Raw genomic sequence first — 19,589 nt, forward strand, 5'->3', positions numbered from 1 at the left:
GGGTATTCTGTGTTGCTGTTGGCAGAGCTCCTTTACTGCACTTCCACCAGATCCGCCATCTTGTTTGTTCTCTCTCCTTATGTTTTAAATTTTTTCTTAAAACATGTTTTTAATGGTTGTATAACCTGTTAGAAGTCCTGGTGTGACACTGTAGGATAAGTACTGGACTGCTAATTCAAGGTCAGCAGTTCAAACCTACCAGCACTCCTGGGGAAGCCACATTCAGGGTCACCATGAGTTGGAACTGACTTGCCAGCACTTAATGACAACAACATAACCTAGTATGTTAAGACGTAACATAATTTAATTAAACCATTATTATTTTAAACATTTCTGGAAATATATCAAATGCTTGTTATCATAAATAACAATGTCAAACTTTCTCTCATTCACATTTTATGACAATCGTGCAGTCCTGTGGGAAAAGGGTTCTCATAGTGACAATTACTGTTGTTCTCTAGGTGTTTGATGAAATGCAGATTCTGGGGACCCACTAAGGAAACTGTAATCTGGTCTCATATTTGGTCTCAGGTGAAGCCTAGGTTGTTGTTGTTAAGTGCTGTCGAGTTGGCTCCCACTCATAGTGACCCTGTATAGGGTTCCCAAGGGGCGGCTCGTGGGTTTGAACCACCGACCTTGAGGCTAGCAGTCCAGAGCGTATCATACAGCATCACACCAGGACTCCCCAGGTGAGGCCAAGGTAGAGGGTCTATTTTTGAAAACAATGACATTGGCGCTCATTTGATAATACTTCCCTTTCTCTGTCATTCTTTTTCCATCTGGCCACTGGGCTAAGTTATCTTTGCTCTATTTCAAGACCTCCATTCAAAATGAGCTGATTTTAAAGCGTCAAGTTCAGCACAGTCTTGTTAAAAGAGCTCATTTTTAACATAAATTTCAAATTAATCCAGGCGATTGTACCATCTCTGCAGTTCCACCTTAGTGTACAATGCCATTCTCACCCTACCTCACCCACCCATGCCCTAAACTACAGCCAGAAACAGGTTTTATATTTCAGAACAACATTGTCATTTCTGCGCTTAATCTAAAATCCTTGCCCTTGCCCACCAGGCCCGCTTGTCCCCCCTGCTTCCCCTTGAACACCCTCTCACTACACAGGCTGCACACAGAATGCCACTTCCTCAAAGATGCCCTTCTTCTTTTTTTGTTTTTAAGTGTTTTGTTGTGAATTATGTGATAGTTTACATGGGAGAACATTAGTTTTACATTCAGCCTATCGTATATTGTTTCATTGCCATGGTTACAATCCCCTCCATGTATCATCAAACAACCAAAGGGTATACCCTGCAAGCCTGTCCCCCGGTCGTCAGCACACAGCCCCTCTCCTTCTCTGGGTCTGGAGTCCCCAGTCACTCCATCTCTCCACATCGTCTCTGCCTCCATCTCTGTCATCGCTGTTTCCCTGGGTAGGGTCTCACACTCCACTCTTCTCCCTTGATGGTCCCAAAGACCTCCACTCCTGGACTGCAAAGTCAACCACTCCCCTCCTTTTGCTACAAAATGTCTACCTTTACATTTCCAACCCTCACAGTCAGTTCTGATAGCAAGTATTCACTATTGTACCACAAGAAAAGATGCCCTTCTTGATGCCCTGATCTAAATTCTCTACTTTTCCTGGCAAAACTTTTGGTTGTTCCCCTTTCTTTTCTCTCTCAGCACATCATGGTCTTTAAATGCATGATTATTAAACTCTGTCTGTCCATCACCACATGCTCCATGAGGCAGTCCCTGAAGCTAAATCCTCTGGTGGGACGCTGTGGGTTAATGCCCTAGACTGCAAGGTCCGTTTGAACTGCAAGGTTGGCAGTACAAGCTCACCAGCTGCTCTTTGGAAACCCTACCAGGGTCACTATGAGTCGGAACCGACTCGATTGTACTTAATAACAATACCTGAGGAGTACCAGTGAGAGGCAGTTCTATAGGTGGTGGCTCTGGGGTATAACGGCAGACTCAGATCTGTTATTTAATAGCTGTGTGACTTTAGAAAGTTATTTAACCTCTCTGCCTCTAGTTTCTTCACTGAGGACTATACTAAGACTACCTCACAGGTTTATTATGACAATTAAATGACTGAATGTACAAAAATGCTTTAAAACAGTATCTGGACTATAGATACTGGACTACAGAATGCAGCCAATACAGAATAACATTTGAAGAGTTATTCCCAATATATATTTTTTAATGTAAGAAATAAAACATGGTGGATTTTTTAGTTTTGTCCTTATCATCATCCCGAGACAAAGCCTTAGCCTAATCATCTTTACCCTGCAGCATGCTCCTTGAAGTTGTTCTTCCCTAAAAGTCTGCTCAACACTCTCTCCATTTCATATTAGTTCCCACTCCAATCCTCTCATTGCATCACTTCCTAAAATATGCGCTCATGTGCCAACTCACCTCCCTTCCTTCCTTCAAGTATTTCCTGAAATGTGACCTCCTCCATGGAGCCTTCTTTATGTGGAAATGAGCTCATCATTCTATCTTATTTCCAATAAATAAATTATAAGTTGATGTTTGAGGTTTCAAAGCTATAAATTTCATGAGCTGTCCACTGCCTGCATGGGTCCCACCCTTACAGGGCAGGTTGGATTCCTTTTTTGCCTGCATTTAATAATATGAACCCATGGAGGAAAGTGGGACTATGGTGCTCAATCACCCTTCAGGTCTGGAGTAGAACTTACCATCGTGGCCTAATTTTCAGATAAGCAGGAGATAGGCATATAAGAGGGACAACAACACTAGTAAGGTATGCTCACCATGAAATGGTCAAAACTTCTCAAGATCAAAAGGGCAACATCTATCTAAGGAGAAGTTGAAAAGAGATGGGAAGAAGGGTGGAATGGACAGAGGAACCACAAGGAGGCAGTGGGATCACTGTTGTTGCAGGGAGGGGGACCGCAATCATTGAGATGAATCAAAGTGTATGAATTGTGGAATGTAAAACGGATTCTCTTGTCCGTAAAGTTTCCCTCAATTTGCAAGCAATATTTTTTTTAAGAGTAAATACAAAAAGAAAACAACAACAACAACAACGTGAGTCTGAGAGGGCAAAGTGTTTGCTTACCTCACTCTATCTACATTCTGCACAATGCCAACCCACATGGATGCTGAAGAAATACGACTTGATGATAGTTTAATTACTTTGTCTATGCTAGAAACAAAAACTACAAACTCTTAAATCTGTTTCCTCCATGTTACATTATGTGTCCATGCTGAGTTTATTATGGAACTGGTTTTCTTCATTTACTCTCATAAAAGAACAGGTACGAAACACTGAGGCGTTATATGAAAATATGACTAATGATATGCTTTTCCACATTGCGAGTCCAAAACAACCCTGAGAATCATGGTGCTTTATATAAAACGGTGCTTCATTTAAAGTTCCATTGCATATGCTTTATTGGTTATTTTGTAAATCTAACATGGATAACCAAAACATGTCAATACTCATTTTTAAACTACTTGTTGTATTCAATGCATGTACCATTACAGAGAACTTACACTCAGAGCAAAAAGATTTGTAGCAAAGCATATGACCTTCTTCCCACTACAATGACCATCCCCTAATTAGGCAATGCATCTGATAGTCATTAACAGGAATGAGATAATGAATCACTTTCTCTCTTCTTTGTTAATTTGCTGTAACCAAGCGGCTAATGGATGTCAGAGCTGAGTGATTGCACTGATTATAGTGATTTATAGTTGCAACAAAACAATTTAAAACCATTCTGATTATTCATGTTAAAGATGCTTTATGTTTTGTTTACTAAATGTTTTATGTCCCCCTTTCTCCCACCCCTAAAATACTATCCCTCTGCTACCTTACTACTTTTCACAAACAGACATCTTCCTGGAAAACTTGAAAGTTGCAAGCTTTTTTGCTTCTTCCTCTACACCATTTTAAACTAAGCCATTTTATTGTGTGTATGAGCACACACACATATATTTATATTTAAAGTTTACCTAGTAGAAACGAAAAGCCTTAGGGGTGAAAGAAAACTTCAGTGGCGCCTAGTTCAAAAGAAGACACAAATAAGAGGAAATAAGGAAAACTTCAAGCCACTTACCTTGGGGCTCCCAGTCCCTTCCTCATTCTCCACAGACACATCAGTAGCCAGTATCTCGGCTTTGATGGTATCCAGAGCCCTGAGAATCCAGCTGTGTTGCCGTTTGATTTGCCTCTGCAGCTCCTTCCATTGACTTGCAATCATCCGCAGCATGTCCCTCAGTCCTTCTCCAAGAGGAGGGGAAATGTACAAGTTATAGACCTGACTGAATCTGTACACATAATTGTTTTTAATTTAATAAAGTAGATGAACATTTCAAACAACATGCATACTTTTAAACTACCATTACCATCACCTGCCATATTAACATTTGCCACTCAGAATATATATTTTTTAATGTAAGAGACTGGCAATTCCTGACATGGTATACAAGTCCTAAAGTCACAAAAATGGGATAATAATTGGAGACGTATGTTTGGAAATCAACTTAAGATTCCGTGTACTGACTGAAAATACTGAATGTGGAAGATCACTATGTGTAAAGGCAGATAACACTATAGTTTCACATCCGAGAGAAGAGGTCTTCTATGCATCTCTGTGGAGACTTTAAAGTGATCAGAAAGATCTACAGAAATAGGTATAAAGTTACTGGATGAGAAAGCCAGTAAATGGGCCAGAATTAAGACTGCAGTCTTTTAGCATGAGCACATCCGATTGATGCTGCTCTTCTATTTAGCTGTAGTAAGCTCAAAGCAAGAGGCAAACTGCAATTCATCCTGTCTTAAGGTCTTTTACTACCAGGATAAGTGTAACCAAATGACCAGACTATTTTTTATTTATAATCTGTTCTTCATAAATACATTAATGCTGGGGTAAGAATTGGTTTAAGGTCAAAATCTCTGCTAATGCAATGACCACAAAGAATATGAAAATGTTCATGTATGTGAATCGGTAGGGAAATAATCAGGTATCTCTAGACTGCCTCTCTTATATTAATAATGATACCTATAAGCACCTTAATGCATACGCATGTATAACTATATGCACAATTCATTATCTTAATGTTATTTCCAGAGCACCTACATCTAAAAGCAAGTCAACGTGAAGTTTTCAGGAATGTGATTTCAATTGAAACTCCGGCGAACAGCAAGCCCCAAATAAAATGAACAGACCATTTGGAGGCAGTATTTCATCTTATAAGTATCACAGCATTGTATGTAGTATATGAAACATTTATAAATCTTGAAGGTCAATCTGATAATGTAAATATTAATAATACATAAGGAAGTGAATATATGCAGTAATTTACAGCAATGCTTCTTCATTCTTAATGGTCTGGAGACATAAAGACTTGCAATATTTCAGGTGGATTTACCTGCTTTGTGAGATGCAATAAGCTCTAGAAGTTGGTGCCCTTCCTCCTCCACAGCTTCCTTGAGAGCACAGTGACTGTCTACATTCAACTTAAAACTCTGCAAGAAAAGATATGAGCATCAAACCCTGCCAAGGCAGTTAAACATAACACACATGCACACACACAATCACTTGCTACTTTTTTTTAAATCAAGAACCACACAGTCCAGTTTACCCAACAGACAAACTAATTTGCAATACTAAAAGCGATTGATATTTGGGATCTAGGCTCAAAATGTTTCCATTAGATTTGCAGAAAGCATCTGTTCGGAAACTGCTAACAAATCTAGAAATCTATCAGGTTTATATAAAAAGTCACATCCCATAGGCCATATGAAAATTTGTTGTTGTTGTTAATTTAACAGTGCTGTCGACTTGGGTTCCGACCCATAGCAACCTTGTATAGGGTTTCCAAGGAGCGGCTTGGTGAGCTTGAGCCACCAACCTTGTAGCACTGTTTCATAAAATACACTAAATTTCTACTAGGACATATGAGCTCTTTATGTCAGCTTTTAAAAGTGTTAGAGACACCCCTACTTACGAAATCATAAAAATATTGGCAGCATAAAATATATTAGCCTTACGTGCATACATATAAATTCATTAATGTAGTTAGGGTTGATTCAGCTCTGTCTCTCAGATATCCCACAAATCATAGACTATTGATATGAATTTAGGTGTTGTACTGAGGAGTCAAATCCTTCCCAAATGTTTGATTTTTTTTTTTTTTTAAGTTCATGCCTTAAAATTTGACACTGCTTTATAAATGAACACCTCCAGAGCATCAGGACATTTTTCATTCAAGACAGTCATTCAAAGACAAAACCTAACTGTCACAGTTGAAATCCAAGTGAATCACTTCTTCTCCTAATGATTTACAGCAGGGGTAGGGAACCTTTTTGCTGCCAAAATTTATAAAATCATTTGTAGACCATACAAAATTAACAAATTAAAAACTAGCCTGCTAACTTTGGTCAAATATTTAATTAGCGCACCCTTAACGTGACGACTGGAGTCCTGGTGTGCTAAATAGCATGGTCAGTTCAAACCCACCAGGGTTTGGGAACCCTATACAGGGTCACTATGGGTTGGAACTGACTCAATGCACTTAACAACAACGTGATGGTTGGAACTGCGGTTGCCTTGGCAGGGCTAGACCAAATGATTTCACGGGTGTTACAGAGCCCGCAGGTTGGACGTTTCCCACGCCTGCTTTACATGAAATTAATTACTTCCTTCTCTCTCTTACCTCTGTTCCTTTTACTTGTTTCTATGGTAGAGTTTCTGGCAGCGTAGTGGTTACAAATTGGGCTGCTAACCTCAGGGTTAGCAGTTCGAAACTACCAGCTCTGCTGAGAAAAATTAGGCTTTCTGCTCCCGTAAAGATTTACAGCCTCGGAAACCCTGTACAGGGGCGCTATGAGTCGAAATAGACTCCACCGCACATAACAACAATGGTAGCGTTTAGGGAACTTTGGTAGCTTAGTGTTTACCACTTGGGCTGCTAACCTCAAGGTCAGCAGTTCAAAACTACGAGCTGTTTTTGTGGGAGAAAAATGAAGCTTTCTGCTCCTGTAAAGATCTACTGCCTCAGAAAGACTATACAGGGTGGCTAGGAGTGGGGACTGACTCCGCAGGACATAACCACCACCACCATTGTAGAGTTTATCATACTATATTTTGATTTATTCCCACAATTGACTACTGGATTGTAAGCAAATTGAACAAACTGCCAGTTTCACACTTATCACCAACTCATGTCTCATAGAAAATGTTCAGTAAATGTTCCTGGAATACCAGGAGGTGTCTGTTTCATTGGATCAATAACACTCCCTAAAGAGGAAGGTTTCCATTTAAATATTTCAACATGGTCTCCCAAAGATTTTTCCATCCCTGGCATGCTATAAGGCATTCTGACCACTGGAGATCTAATGGGGATTAATCATACAAAAGATTCAATAGTTAGTTTTCTAGGCAGAAAATTATTTCCTGACTAGACAACTGGTATGAGAATGGGTTTAGAGTATTACACGTCTATGTTTTTGTTTCTTCATGATAAGTCAAAACTAAAACTGTTACCATCAAGTTGATTCCAAATCATAGCATCTTCATTTGACAAGAGTACAAAATAGACAACATTTTGCTCCCATTAAACAATATTTATTGGGAACACAGAGGTTTTGTATGATAAGCAGTGGACTGAGAACTACAAGGTTGTTGGTTCGAGCCTACCAGCCGTTCCACAAGAGAAACATGAGGCTATCTGTTTCTGCAAAGATTTTAAGCCTCAGAAACCCTACACAGGATCGTTATCAGTCAGAACGGACTCAAAGCCACTTCACAACAACAAAAATCTATTGGGCAACAACTGCATACACTGCCTTGTACTTGCTATTACAAGTATTACATAGAATCTGGAAATATATCTGAGTGAAAAAGATTAAACAGCTATAAACTCTGAAATTTAGTATTTATTTACTAATTCATTTATTTAGAAGCCAGGTAGTGTGCCTGTTCTGTACACTGAGCCAGGTAAGACTGACTCAGGGGTATAAAGCATGGCCTCTGGCACCAAAGGGCAACTGTGCAGTTTACTTAATAACGCAGAGAAGCCCAGTCATCTTGAATGTTCAGTGGTGAGTCTGGACTCTCCTCTTCTTAGTGGAGAAAGAGTCTTTGTCAAATCTAAGAAGACAGACACAGAATGATCAAAAGAAGCTAGAAATGAAGGAGATGGAGACTGGCAGATCAGACCTTGAAGTACAAAGATAAGAATTTTGACTAAAAAAATGTGTACCTCCAAAATGATGAATCATTTCATCTAACTAAAAATATAAGATACTGAAATGTTTCAACCAAAAATGACAGAGAGAGACAATTTTAGGTTTTCCCAAGAACTGTTTGCCATTTCTTATTTTATCCTCCTGTTGGAACTGACTCAGTGGCACACAGCCACCACCACCACCTTCAGGTATAGGTGTTTGGCTGAATAAAAATAAGACGATTCCATATGAGAAGCCTGATGCTTCTGGTCAATCTGAACAATATAATACCTATTAAAATGGAATCTTTGTTATTTTGCAGCCAAAACTGCACTTACATTTGAAGCAATGTCATGTAAAATGAGATTTTATATGTTTCACAGAGAAGGAACAGGGGAAAGAGAAATATCTGAGATCAGTCTGAGAGGACCAAAATTGAGCAGGAAATCGAGTCTAGAAATTTTCTCATAACTGTAAATCTCAGCTAGTGCTGTTTGATTGTCTGTTTACTTAAAACAGACTGTACTGAATGGTTGATAATCATGAGTTTCTTAGTTCTTGGTCTGTATCTCAGAGCAGAGGGGATCTAAGGATCTGTGAGTAGGTTGGGCAACTTGACATAACAGAAGCCAAGACGATATAATACATGCAGCTGGATCTGGAAGCATTTGTTAGGAAATTGGAAACTATGAGGTATTATTACGAAAAGGATAAGCTGATAAGCTTAATGCTATAGAAAAAACCCATTTAATATAATGATTCTCCAAATGGTACAATATTGCTTGATTTTTCAGGTGCACCCATTAACCATTAATAATATCAACTAAGGGCTTCATAACGGGCCTCTGAGAAGGAAGCTGAGCAGTCAAAATAACAAAATTGTCAACGAAATTTCTGAATGCTTACGGATTCTCCTACCAGTCTCCCACACCTCTCCTAAGGAAGGTTGCTTAGATGAGAGGGTTTTATTATCTTTATCTTTTTTCTTGAACTTGATACTTGGATACTTTTTCTACCTTTGTACTACTCACACATTTCTTTAGCAATACTTTACAGTATATAAGTCTCTGCAATATCCACAGCACCGCCAGTAAGTGCAGGGCATTCTCTAGAGATTGAATTTATGGAGGGAACATTGCCACAGGCAGGTACAACGGTCCTGTGTCCATGATTATGTGAAATTCCATAAATATGAGTAATCTGAATGCTGTGAACATCTGACATGTTTCAATGTTCTGAAAGCAGTGTGTAACTGAACAAGTGGCAGAGATTAATTAAGGAAATGGAAAACAAAGACTTCAGTTACCAAAAAGATGATGCATCACAGGTTGACCCGTAAGTATTTCCATTACTGCAACCTATTATTTATTATTGTTGCTATTGTTGTTAAGTGGCGTTGAGTCAGTTCTGACCCATAGCGACCCTGTATAGGGTTTCCAAGGAGCAGCTGGTGAGATTGAGCCGCCAACCTTGCAGTTCAAATGGCTTTGCAGTCTGGCACATTAACCTACAGCACCACACCAGGAAACTTAAATATCCAAAGTGTTCCAGTCTTTGGTGCACCTATCATCACCAGTAAACACTTTCTATCATTCCCAAGGTTTGCCAAGTCCACCAAGTTCTGTGAGTCTTGTGATGTTTATGAATGATCAAAGAGGCCACAAAGAGCTATTGAGACTTCCTAGCTGATTTCAATCATAAATTCATAATGAGCAGTCGGTGCCAGACAAATATAAATAGAAATGCTAACAATACATAATCCTGGTACTCAAGCAGCTTATATTTGGTAAAAAAGAATAAAAATAACCTTTATGATACAACACAGAATAAATGTGCAATTAGGGGTAGAACTTTGGTGGCACAGTAATTGAGTGCTCAGATGCTAACCTCAAGATCAGCAGTTCGAACCCACTAGCACTGCATGGGGAAAAGATGTAGCTGTCTACTTCTGTAAGGACTGTTGCAGTTGTTAACATTTTCAAGTCAATTCTGACTCACAGTTGGCCCTATAAAGGGTCTCCAAGAAGCAGCTGGTGGGTTTGAACTACTGACTTTGTGGTTAGCAGTCCAATGCTTACCCAACAGTGCCACACCAGGATTCCATAAAGATTACACCCTTGGAAACCCAGTGGGGTGGTTCTATTTTGTTCTGTAGGGTCACTATGAGTTGGAATCGACTCAATGGCAATAGATTTGGTTTGGGGTTTTTTGGTTAATAGAGAGTGGTGGGGCCTGAGGCAAACTGAACTGTGTTCTGCTCAACTAGATTCTCTCTCTCTCTCTCTCCTTAATTAAACCATTATGTTGGCCAAGCAATCCAAGACTGTGTGGGCTACATTCCACAGGAGTGTGTTAAGCGCCAGATACATGATGTGGGGCCCCTGACTGGGAGTTTGTGGAGAAAGGACCAGCTTAAACATGGGCCTAGAGACACCATTTAAGTAGCGTAAAAGAGTAAATCATGAGCACCTTAGGGTGCCTGAGACAGTGTGACTAAGGGAGGCAGGAATTGTGGCTACATGAAACTTAAACTCATGGACCATGAAGAGGGTAACTGATGCAGATCTGTGTTCTAGAAATATCTTTCTGGCTGCTGTGTAGAACTGATCTTAAGAAGACAAGGACTCCGTTTAAAGAGACTGTTGCAGTAATATAGGCCAGCTGTTTCTATAATGCTTTTTGTTTTGTTTTTTAATTTAAAAAAGGTACACTTTTTCTTTTAAATGAATTGAAGAAGGAAAAATGGAGAAAATCTCTGTCTTTTTAAGTTTTTCTCAGTGCGTGAGAGCAGCATGTACCAGAATTTCGTTCTTTGGCTGCTCCGATGATAAATACCAGAGGTTATTAGTCAGAAGTCTCCAAATGTGAAAGACATATTGAACTGATGAACTTTTACTCCCACTGTCATTTGAAAGAGATGGTATATATGCTGATGAATAAGGCACTTGATGACACTCTTTCTTCACACAAAAGATTTTTACTACCCTAAGAAAACGAAAACTTGCCTTTTTACAAGGGCAGGAGGAAGAATGTGCGTTCAGTCAGAAAAGCTGTGTTTGAAAAGTCACCAGGTACATGTCTCAATGAGATGGAATGTGACAATGGCTTCAAACTTAGTCACATCAGTGGGGACAGTGCAGGACTGGGCACTGTTTTGTTCTGTTGTACACAGGATCACTATGAGTTGGAACCACCTTGATGGCACCTAAAAACAACAACACCAGAATGCCTCAGGCTTAACTGCCACTCTGAGCTGGGCCCAGCACTGTGTTCTGATCCTAGGAGGGTTCCTGGAAGGTAAGAAAGCCATGCGTATAGACCCCTTGAGTATATATCCTGGAAGTTACTCATCTCTGCTTCTCTCCCTAATGCCATTTCACAGAAGATGGTTACATCATATATTGGTCCTCAAAATTTAAAAAACAAAAAACCTTAAAATGCTATGTTGCTATTGTCATTAAGTGCAATGGAGTTGGTTCCTACTCACAGTGACCCTGTATAGGGTTTTCTAAGAGTGGCTGGTGGGTTTGAAAAACTGACCTTGCAGCCAGCAGTAGTGCTGATCTAACAATGCCACACCAGGGCTAGGTGCCAAGAATTAGAAAATTTCTATGAGTAAATATTTATATTCTTAACAATCTCCTGAAAAACTGGTAGAACATTATACTGCTATTGAAATGATGTCAACTGAATAACATGGAAAATACAAAGATTACAAGAAAAAAATTGAGGATTCAAAATTTTATCTATGATAAAATTATAAGTATGTGCCACTTAACATCTACAATGTTGTTGTTGCTGTTGTTAAGTGCCGGCAAGTCTGTTACAACTCATAGCAACCTTGTATAGGGTTTCTAAGGAGTGGCTGGTGAGCTTGAACCACCAACCTTGTGATTCAAACTGATCTTGCAGTACAGTGCAATAACCTGCAGTGCCACACCAAGACTCCCAACAGCCACAAGACAATCTGTGAAATAGGATGTCATGTAAATTGGATGTTGTGTGAGCGCCAGACTAAAACCTTAAGGGTGCCTGCTTCTGGTTGTCCTTGTCGCCACTGCTGGTGCTGTTGGCAGAGGCTAGAAAAACAGGTGTCAGCAACAGAAGCAGCTGAAAGGGTGGGGGCAGGAGAACAGGATGAAGCTAGCTGGGAGGAAGCGGAACATGCCTTGTCCCACCCACCTGGGAAGCAGGAGCAGCTGGCCACCACCACCGCCAACCTGCCAGACAAAACCCAAGAGTATGTGCCCAGAGTCAAGCCTTCTGTCTCACCTGCCTATATCCCACTGGTGATCTGGTGCTGCAAGAGCATAAGAACATTTTCAAGTAAGAAATGGTTTGGGATCTTTCGAGCCATTAGGGGAAAATCATAAACAAAAGGAGAGCTGCTTGCACTTAAAAAAAAAGAAAAGAAAACTTTATGGAACCATTGTGGCCTTTTATAGGGTTTCCAAGGACTGGCAAGTAGGTTTGAACTGAACTGCTGACCTTGGGGTTAGCAGTCCAGCGCTTATTATCCCACAGAAGAAGTCTGGCTGCAGATGCTTTGCATGGAATGGAACCCAAGTCTCCCACATGGAAGGTGACAAATCTACTACTGAAACACCACTGTCCCTTTTCTACATAGTCAATGGTACTTTAGAACAGTTTCAAGAAAGAACTGGCACTTATTGTTGTGGGTCTCTAAATTCTTCAGGAATAGATGCCAGGGTTCCATTGTCTTTGTGTCACCACCCAGCAGAGGTCACCCACAGAAGACACCTAACACATAAAGGTTGCTATCTGAGAGAGAGAGAAGAGCCAAGCTGGAAAGAGAAGCCAATGAGTGATCTGGGCTTTCATTTTGCCTTGGGTCTGTGGACATGGACAAGTTATTTAACCCTTCTGGGCTTCTGTTTCTTTATCTATAATCCAAACATTTGGACTCAATGATTTCCAATCCCTGAATGCTTTGATTTTATCTTCTTCAAACCAGGCAATTAAAGATGGGCGGGTTGAGAAAATATTTATTGTTTTTAAACCAGAGAATTTTCAAAGGGGGAAAAATCCCAAAGGCCATCAAACCTCTCATCTACCCCACGGCAGCTCCGTCCCCTCAACCATCCCAGGCAGATGCATCTGTTCTATTTTTAATCATATCCAGCGAAGTCTCTTCTCATCCTGAATCCATAACATTTATCCTCTGGAATTTAAGAGCTCTGTAGAGTTCTGTGAGCATCCCTCTGTTTCAGATTCTTTTGCCAAGACATTTCTCCACCATAAGGGTTGGAGATCAGAAGCACTATGAGAGCAGGCCAATAAATCCACACACCCAATCAATCACCTAGTCCTGCCAATTTATTTCTCTATCCTCACCACTCCATATTCACTAGCATTGTCCTCTGTTCAGGCTCTCATAATGATCCTGTGCCAACCTCCAGTTATGGTCCCACAAAACTTTAATTCCTTACACAAAGATTCAAGCACTATCTTAAGTTTTCTGAATATGAATGTGAATGAGAGAAATCTGGGCCCTCCTTCCACAGATCACTACACACACACACACACACACACACACACTCAGGTGCATGCTGTAGTGGGGAGAGGATGAACTTGTAAAACAGGGAATTGCAACACAGTGTGTCAAAGGAGCTTAGATGCAAAGTGAGGTTTGGACTGTAGGCCTAGACTCTGGGTATGGACAAACTGGATTCAAATCATGGCTCCTCTATCACCTGCTGCATGAATTTTAGACAGCCTGTGTCTATTCAAGTTTCTCCATCTGTGCCTTGATGCAGGGAGATTTTAGTACCTACTGACAAGACTTCTTCAAATGAACTAAACTAGTACACACAGAGCAAAGCCTACCACATAGTAACAGCTCAACCAATGCTTTAATAACACAAAATGATCTGTCTACAAAATAACTCTGGCAAAGATCCTCCTGTCCTTAAAACCTGTGAATGGCTACTGAAGGTTGCAAGACAAAGTCCAAGTTTTGAACATGAACTACACAGTACTCTGAGATCCTGACCACATTGGTTCCTCGGGTCTCATGTCTGCATTCAGGTGTGTCCTCCAGCTGTTCTGTTTGCAGCAAACACCAACTATGACAACGCCTCTACCTGCTAGGTCCTCTCTACCTCCCCCTGCCTAATCCCTGCCCATCATTCAAGTTGTATCTCAGGTGTCACCTTCTCTAATGAGCTTTCCCTGCCTATCTCCTACCCTCCTGATTTCTCTCTCCCCCACCATCCACGCTGCAGTAAAATTATTATAGATATGTCTGCTTCTCACCCTGCATCCCTTGAGAGCAGAACTGTGTTTTCAAAACTTAGGGTATCCTCCATGCCTAGGACTATGCGGGGTACACAGAACACTCCTAACAAATGCTCAGGGAATGAATGGATGAAGGGAGACTCGTACCAAAAACCTATGTAGTTTAAAAATCCTGTATCATTTTTGGAGATATTGGTGCAATTATTCTCTTAGAAGTGGTTGATAAATGTCCTCAAATTTTACTCAGTGAGCACCATGTAAACGAGCTGTCATGTTCCTTCGCTTACAAAATTACTTGCCAATTACACCTAGATGATTCCGGCGTAATTGCCATGTAAACTATACCCTGGCTGAGATAGCCTAAACCATCAATTTAACTTTACACTCTTATCATATGGTACTTACCAACTAATTAAATAAATGGTCAGCCACCACCACATGTATATACTTCATTTCCCCAACAAAATGAAGAGGCTACATTTGTCATTGACTGATTGCCAGTTATGACAATGTGTAACACACCTTCAGGTATAATATCAGAAGTTCAAAAGTACTCAAGGAACTCTGTATTCTTAGAAAAGTACTGTGATGAAAACTTTGTCTTCCTTCAAAAAAACCAAACAAACAAACAAACCTCAACACTAGAATATAAATTCCTCATTCTTCTTAAGGAGACTTTCTTCCTGAAACCTCAGATAATAAAAACATTTCCAAGCATTTGAAAGAGAATTTAGCTCCTCAAACAAATTACAATTTACTTCAAACAAACAGTTGCTTTTTTTGTGGGAGGTAAATGTATCTTACTGAAGTTGTCATTCTATAATGATGCACTCACTCGCTAACATCTTATGCAAGAATTAGATACAGATGAGAGTGATCTTGAATGCTGATTGTGGCTCTTAGCGCAGAATTTTCATGTACATTTCAGGATGCCACCTCCACACCTGACACAGATAATCATGCTGACTTCCCAGCATGGCCACATTAGGCCAAATAGATGCTAGAACAGAGAGGTCCTCTCTAAAGGGATCATTTGGCTTCCAGAATGCAGTGTTCTGAAGCCCTGATTGAAAAGGAGGTCAATGCTAGCCCAAATCTATCTCTACCCCCTGAGGTGGAATAATTGATGTGCAACAGCCTCTACAGATGTGGAGTCACCAGGGTGATGGATGGATATATTATTCACATGTACATCTGCTAATATACAGGTCCCAGTGCAAACACCAGGACTTAAGGATATTATGTGAATTTAGGCCAATCCCTGAAGGACTCTGGTTCCATTAAAAAACTGTTTAGCAGCCTGGGGCAGATCTAGTCCAACTCCCACATGCTTCATGAATTTTAGAAGGGAAACCAAACTGCTTTAGAACTAAATTTAATAAATCTTGTGATGTCGAGTCATTAACATCCTCTCTAGTCATACGCTCTTCAGATTTTGAATTAACCTGTGGAATTGTTTAACCTTTCTAATACGAGTTAACATTTTTATTTTCCCTGTGTTTTCTGCCAAAGGGGATGAATTACACCCTGAAAATAGAAAGCATCCCTACTGTTCCCTTCTATAGGTGTTTTTCTTGTCACAAATATAGCAGATAATACCCAGAAATCTCTGTGATCGGAAAGAGTTTATTTTGGTTTGTAAACAGTAAAGGAAATCGTTTAACTTGAAGATATATAACATTGGTTCTAATTTGCTATCTCTAATGTCTGTAACAATGCTTTTACAAACGTTCAACCAACATTTCTAGTAGCTATTATGCATGAGCAAAGTACCACACTGGGAGTGAGAGAAAACACCAGAGACACAAGCTGTTCCTCAAGCAGGTGATTGTCATGAGCGAGAGGCTGAGGGGAGGGTGGGTGAGGAGAACATCAACTAACTTCTCCAGAAACGCTGGAGCGTCTCAACCCACATGTTCTCAGCTACCCAGAAAGATACACATGACTTCCCGCAAATGAACATGTTCATGTGATCTTCACACAACCTAACTAGTTATGCGGGCACTTTCCTGAGGAAGGTCAACATCTGCTTCAGGACTGAAACTTTGATCTTAATGTCATGTGCACTAGGTGAACGGTTCCAAGATTCTAAGATCCAGTACCATACTAGTTAGTTAAGGTGACCGGACACAGAGGCAGATGGTTCGTGGCTGCACTCCCGCTCTTCTGAGATAGGTGGCGCGCTAGCGCTCGTTTGCCCACAGCAGTGTCCACCTGCCATTCTGTGCCCTCACGGCCCAAGGCCCATTCTGTAAATGCTTTCTCTTCCGGACTGGTATCTTAAACAATACGTGCTTAATAAATGCTGCTTTTCTCTGGCACTCTAATTTCCTAAAAAGCAGACCTTATTTCCTAAAAAGAAGAATCAAGTATTAATTTAATAAAATAACTGGGTACCAATGATGTTCAAAATGATGAGAACTTCGTGTTTTGAGCCAAAAATCCCTAAACTGAGTCAGGTTAAAAAACAAAACAAAAACATTCTCAGGTGCTTTGAATACGTCAGATAACCTTTTTAACTCTAAAGGAATGACAATTCTGTGTCTCAAACCACTGAATTAGAGGCACACAAGCAAAGAGGAATATGGTCATATGCCCCATTCTCCATACCTCAAGCTCAAAAGCCTCAATGCTGTAAAATCCCAACAACTGAACAGACCCTCTCTCATATCCAAGCTACCACAAGAAGTAGCTCACGCCCTCAAGTATTTCAGATCCCCCAAAGGGAATTAATGTCATGTCACTGATTCCTACTAAACTTTCAGCTACTCACCTTAAACTGATGGGAGTCCAGGGGGACGAGCAAATGGAACTTCAAAGCTCCTGTGAGACCATCAGCCCTGCCCGATGAGGCTGGCAGAGGCAGCAAGCAGGCGAGCCAGTCAGCCAAATTCACACAGCTCGTGCTTTTGAAGTCTGACTGCCTCCCATTAGCTCAGCCGCACAGCCACATGGTAGCAGCCTGTCTTTTGAAGCTCAACTTGCTCAGGCCATGGCTGCCGAGCATCTTAACAGAGAAAGGGAGGCAGGAGAGGTGGGCACCAGAAACAACTATCATTTTTTAAAATTCAAGTCATGAAAAAATGAGGCGGAGGTAGACACAGCAGGGCAAGCAAAAGAAAAACAACTGCAAGTATTTCGGGAACTTTTTCATATCATTAAAAATGCTGTAAGAAGTATACGGGGTCTTTTTGTGTGTATGGGTTTTTTTAATGAAATAAATGAAAACTATAATAAAACAATATGTTGTAACATGGATGACAAATGCATTAACTATCTGCATTGAGAATGTTCTTACCAGATGCATTATAAGCCAAATTTTTGATAAGTATTTTGGGTAATGACACAATAAGGAAAACTTTGCAAACCCTTCAAGGGTGTCCTGATAGTTGGCAGGATGCCGAGGCTCCCGTGACAACTGTATCTTTTGTTGTTGTTGTTGTTGTTAAGTACCGTGGAGTCGGTTCCAACTCATAGTGACCCTGTACAGGGTTTCTGAGGCTGTAAATCTTTACGGGAGCAGAAAGTCTCATCTTTCTCCACGGAACAGCTGGTAGTCTTGAACTGCTGACCTTGTGGTTTGCAGCCCGACTTGTAACTACTACACTGGGATAGCCCACAGAAACCCTGTTTGAACCCCTGACCTTGCAGCTCAACCTGACCTTGCTGTCTAGTGCACTGTCCCACAGAATCACAGCAGTCACCTCAAATTGTAGGCATCAATCTTAAAATGCACAAGGAAGTCCAGGAAGGTCTGCTTTAAAAGGCTACCCCTAGGCCCCAGCATAAGTAGCACAGTTCATAAATCAAAACAAAAAATGCTGGTGAGGGTGTAAAGTGATTGGAACCTTCAGACTCTGTTAGTGGGTTTGAAAATGGTGCAACCAGTATGGAAAACAATATGGTACTTCCTTAAAAGTTAGAAATAGAAATACCATATGATCCAGCAATATATAGTTATATATCCTAGAGAAATACATGGGAGCTTCAGAAAGTTCATGGACAAGTGGAATGAAAAAAATAATGGAATTTTTCCATGAACTTTCTGACGCTCCCTCATGAGACCAATGACAGATATTTGCACACTCTTGTTCACTGCAGCATCCTTCACGATACAAGAAGGATGGAAATGATGTAAGTGTCCATATCGGATGAATGGATAAACACACATTGTGTACCTGCACACAATGGAATACTACACAGTGTTTAAAAAGGATGAATCTATGAAAAACCTCATAGCATGAATAGACCTACGAGAAACTGTTGTTCAATGCCCTCGAGTAGATTCTAACTCATAGCAACTCCGTACAAGGCTTCTGAGGAGCAGCTGGTAGGTTTGAACCACTGACCTTGCAGTTAGCTGTCCAGTGCTTATCCCAGAGAGCCACAACAGGACTCCAACAGTAGTGTTCATATGAGGCAATTGAAAATACCAATTGTATCAGGTGCATTGTAGTCCTCAAAGTGACATGTTTGCTTTTTAAAGAAGAGGAAACTCTAATAGTATTACAAAATAACCTGAATGTTCAGTTCAGTGTTGTTTGTTTTTAGAGTAAATAAAAAGAAATGGCTTAAATAGCCAACATCATGGGAATGGTTGAAAAACTGTGGCACATCCATACAATAAAAAATTAAGTGCATGCTAAATCTACTGAATGATATGTAAAACATGAATAATGAATGCTTAAAATACACGCATATTGGCATGAAAAGGTCCAAAGGGGTGTAGAGAAAACTGTTCACATTGGTTACTCAAGGGAGAGTAAGGGTTTTTAGGGCTAATTTTATCTTCTATTTTATGGTTTGAATTATTTTTCAATGAGTGTAACTGCATGTTTTTCTTTAACTAGCATCACTTACATCAGTTATGTCAAAAAACAGAGTTTGTTCCACCTTTGGCCCATTCCCTCAGTGGTCACTGTGCTTTGTGGCATCTTCCCCATTTCCATGTCCATACAACTGTAGCTTTCACTTTAACCTAGGTTCCGACAGCCCAACACCAGCCTTGAGCCTTAGCAGCACTCCCATCCAGACAGAAAGGCTTTCAGTCTACACCCTTTCTTGTTGTTAAGTGATGTCCAGTTGGTTCCGAATTACAGCGACCCCATAGAGGGTTTCCAAGAAGCAGTGG

At 40.4% G+C, this 19,589-nt stretch overlaps 1 protein-coding gene across 1 annotated transcript in view; it reads right to left on the reverse strand.

The window, feature by feature from the left end:
• The window catches only part of AKAP6 (A kinase (PRKA) anchor protein 6), a 516,985-nt gene that overhangs the window by 310,721 nt on the left and 186,675 nt on the right, over positions 1 to 19,589 (reverse strand). The window contains exons 5-6 of the mRNA XM_006835360.1: positions 5,401 to 5,497; positions 4,086 to 4,249 (exon numbers count right to left, since the gene is read on the reverse strand). Of these exons, the coding sequence (XP_006835423.1) occupies positions 4,086 to 4,249; positions 5,401 to 5,497 (261 nt within the window). The remainder of the gene's footprint in view (positions 1 to 4,085; positions 4,250 to 5,400; positions 5,498 to 19,589) is intronic.

This window comes from Chrysochloris asiatica, unplaced genomic scaffold (assembly GCF_000296735.1).
Source record: "Chrysochloris asiatica unplaced genomic scaffold, ChrAsi1.0 scaffold00017, whole genome shotgun sequence".
NCBI classification, from domain to species: domain Eukaryota; kingdom Metazoa; phylum Chordata; class Mammalia; order Afrosoricida; family Chrysochloridae; genus Chrysochloris; species Chrysochloris asiatica.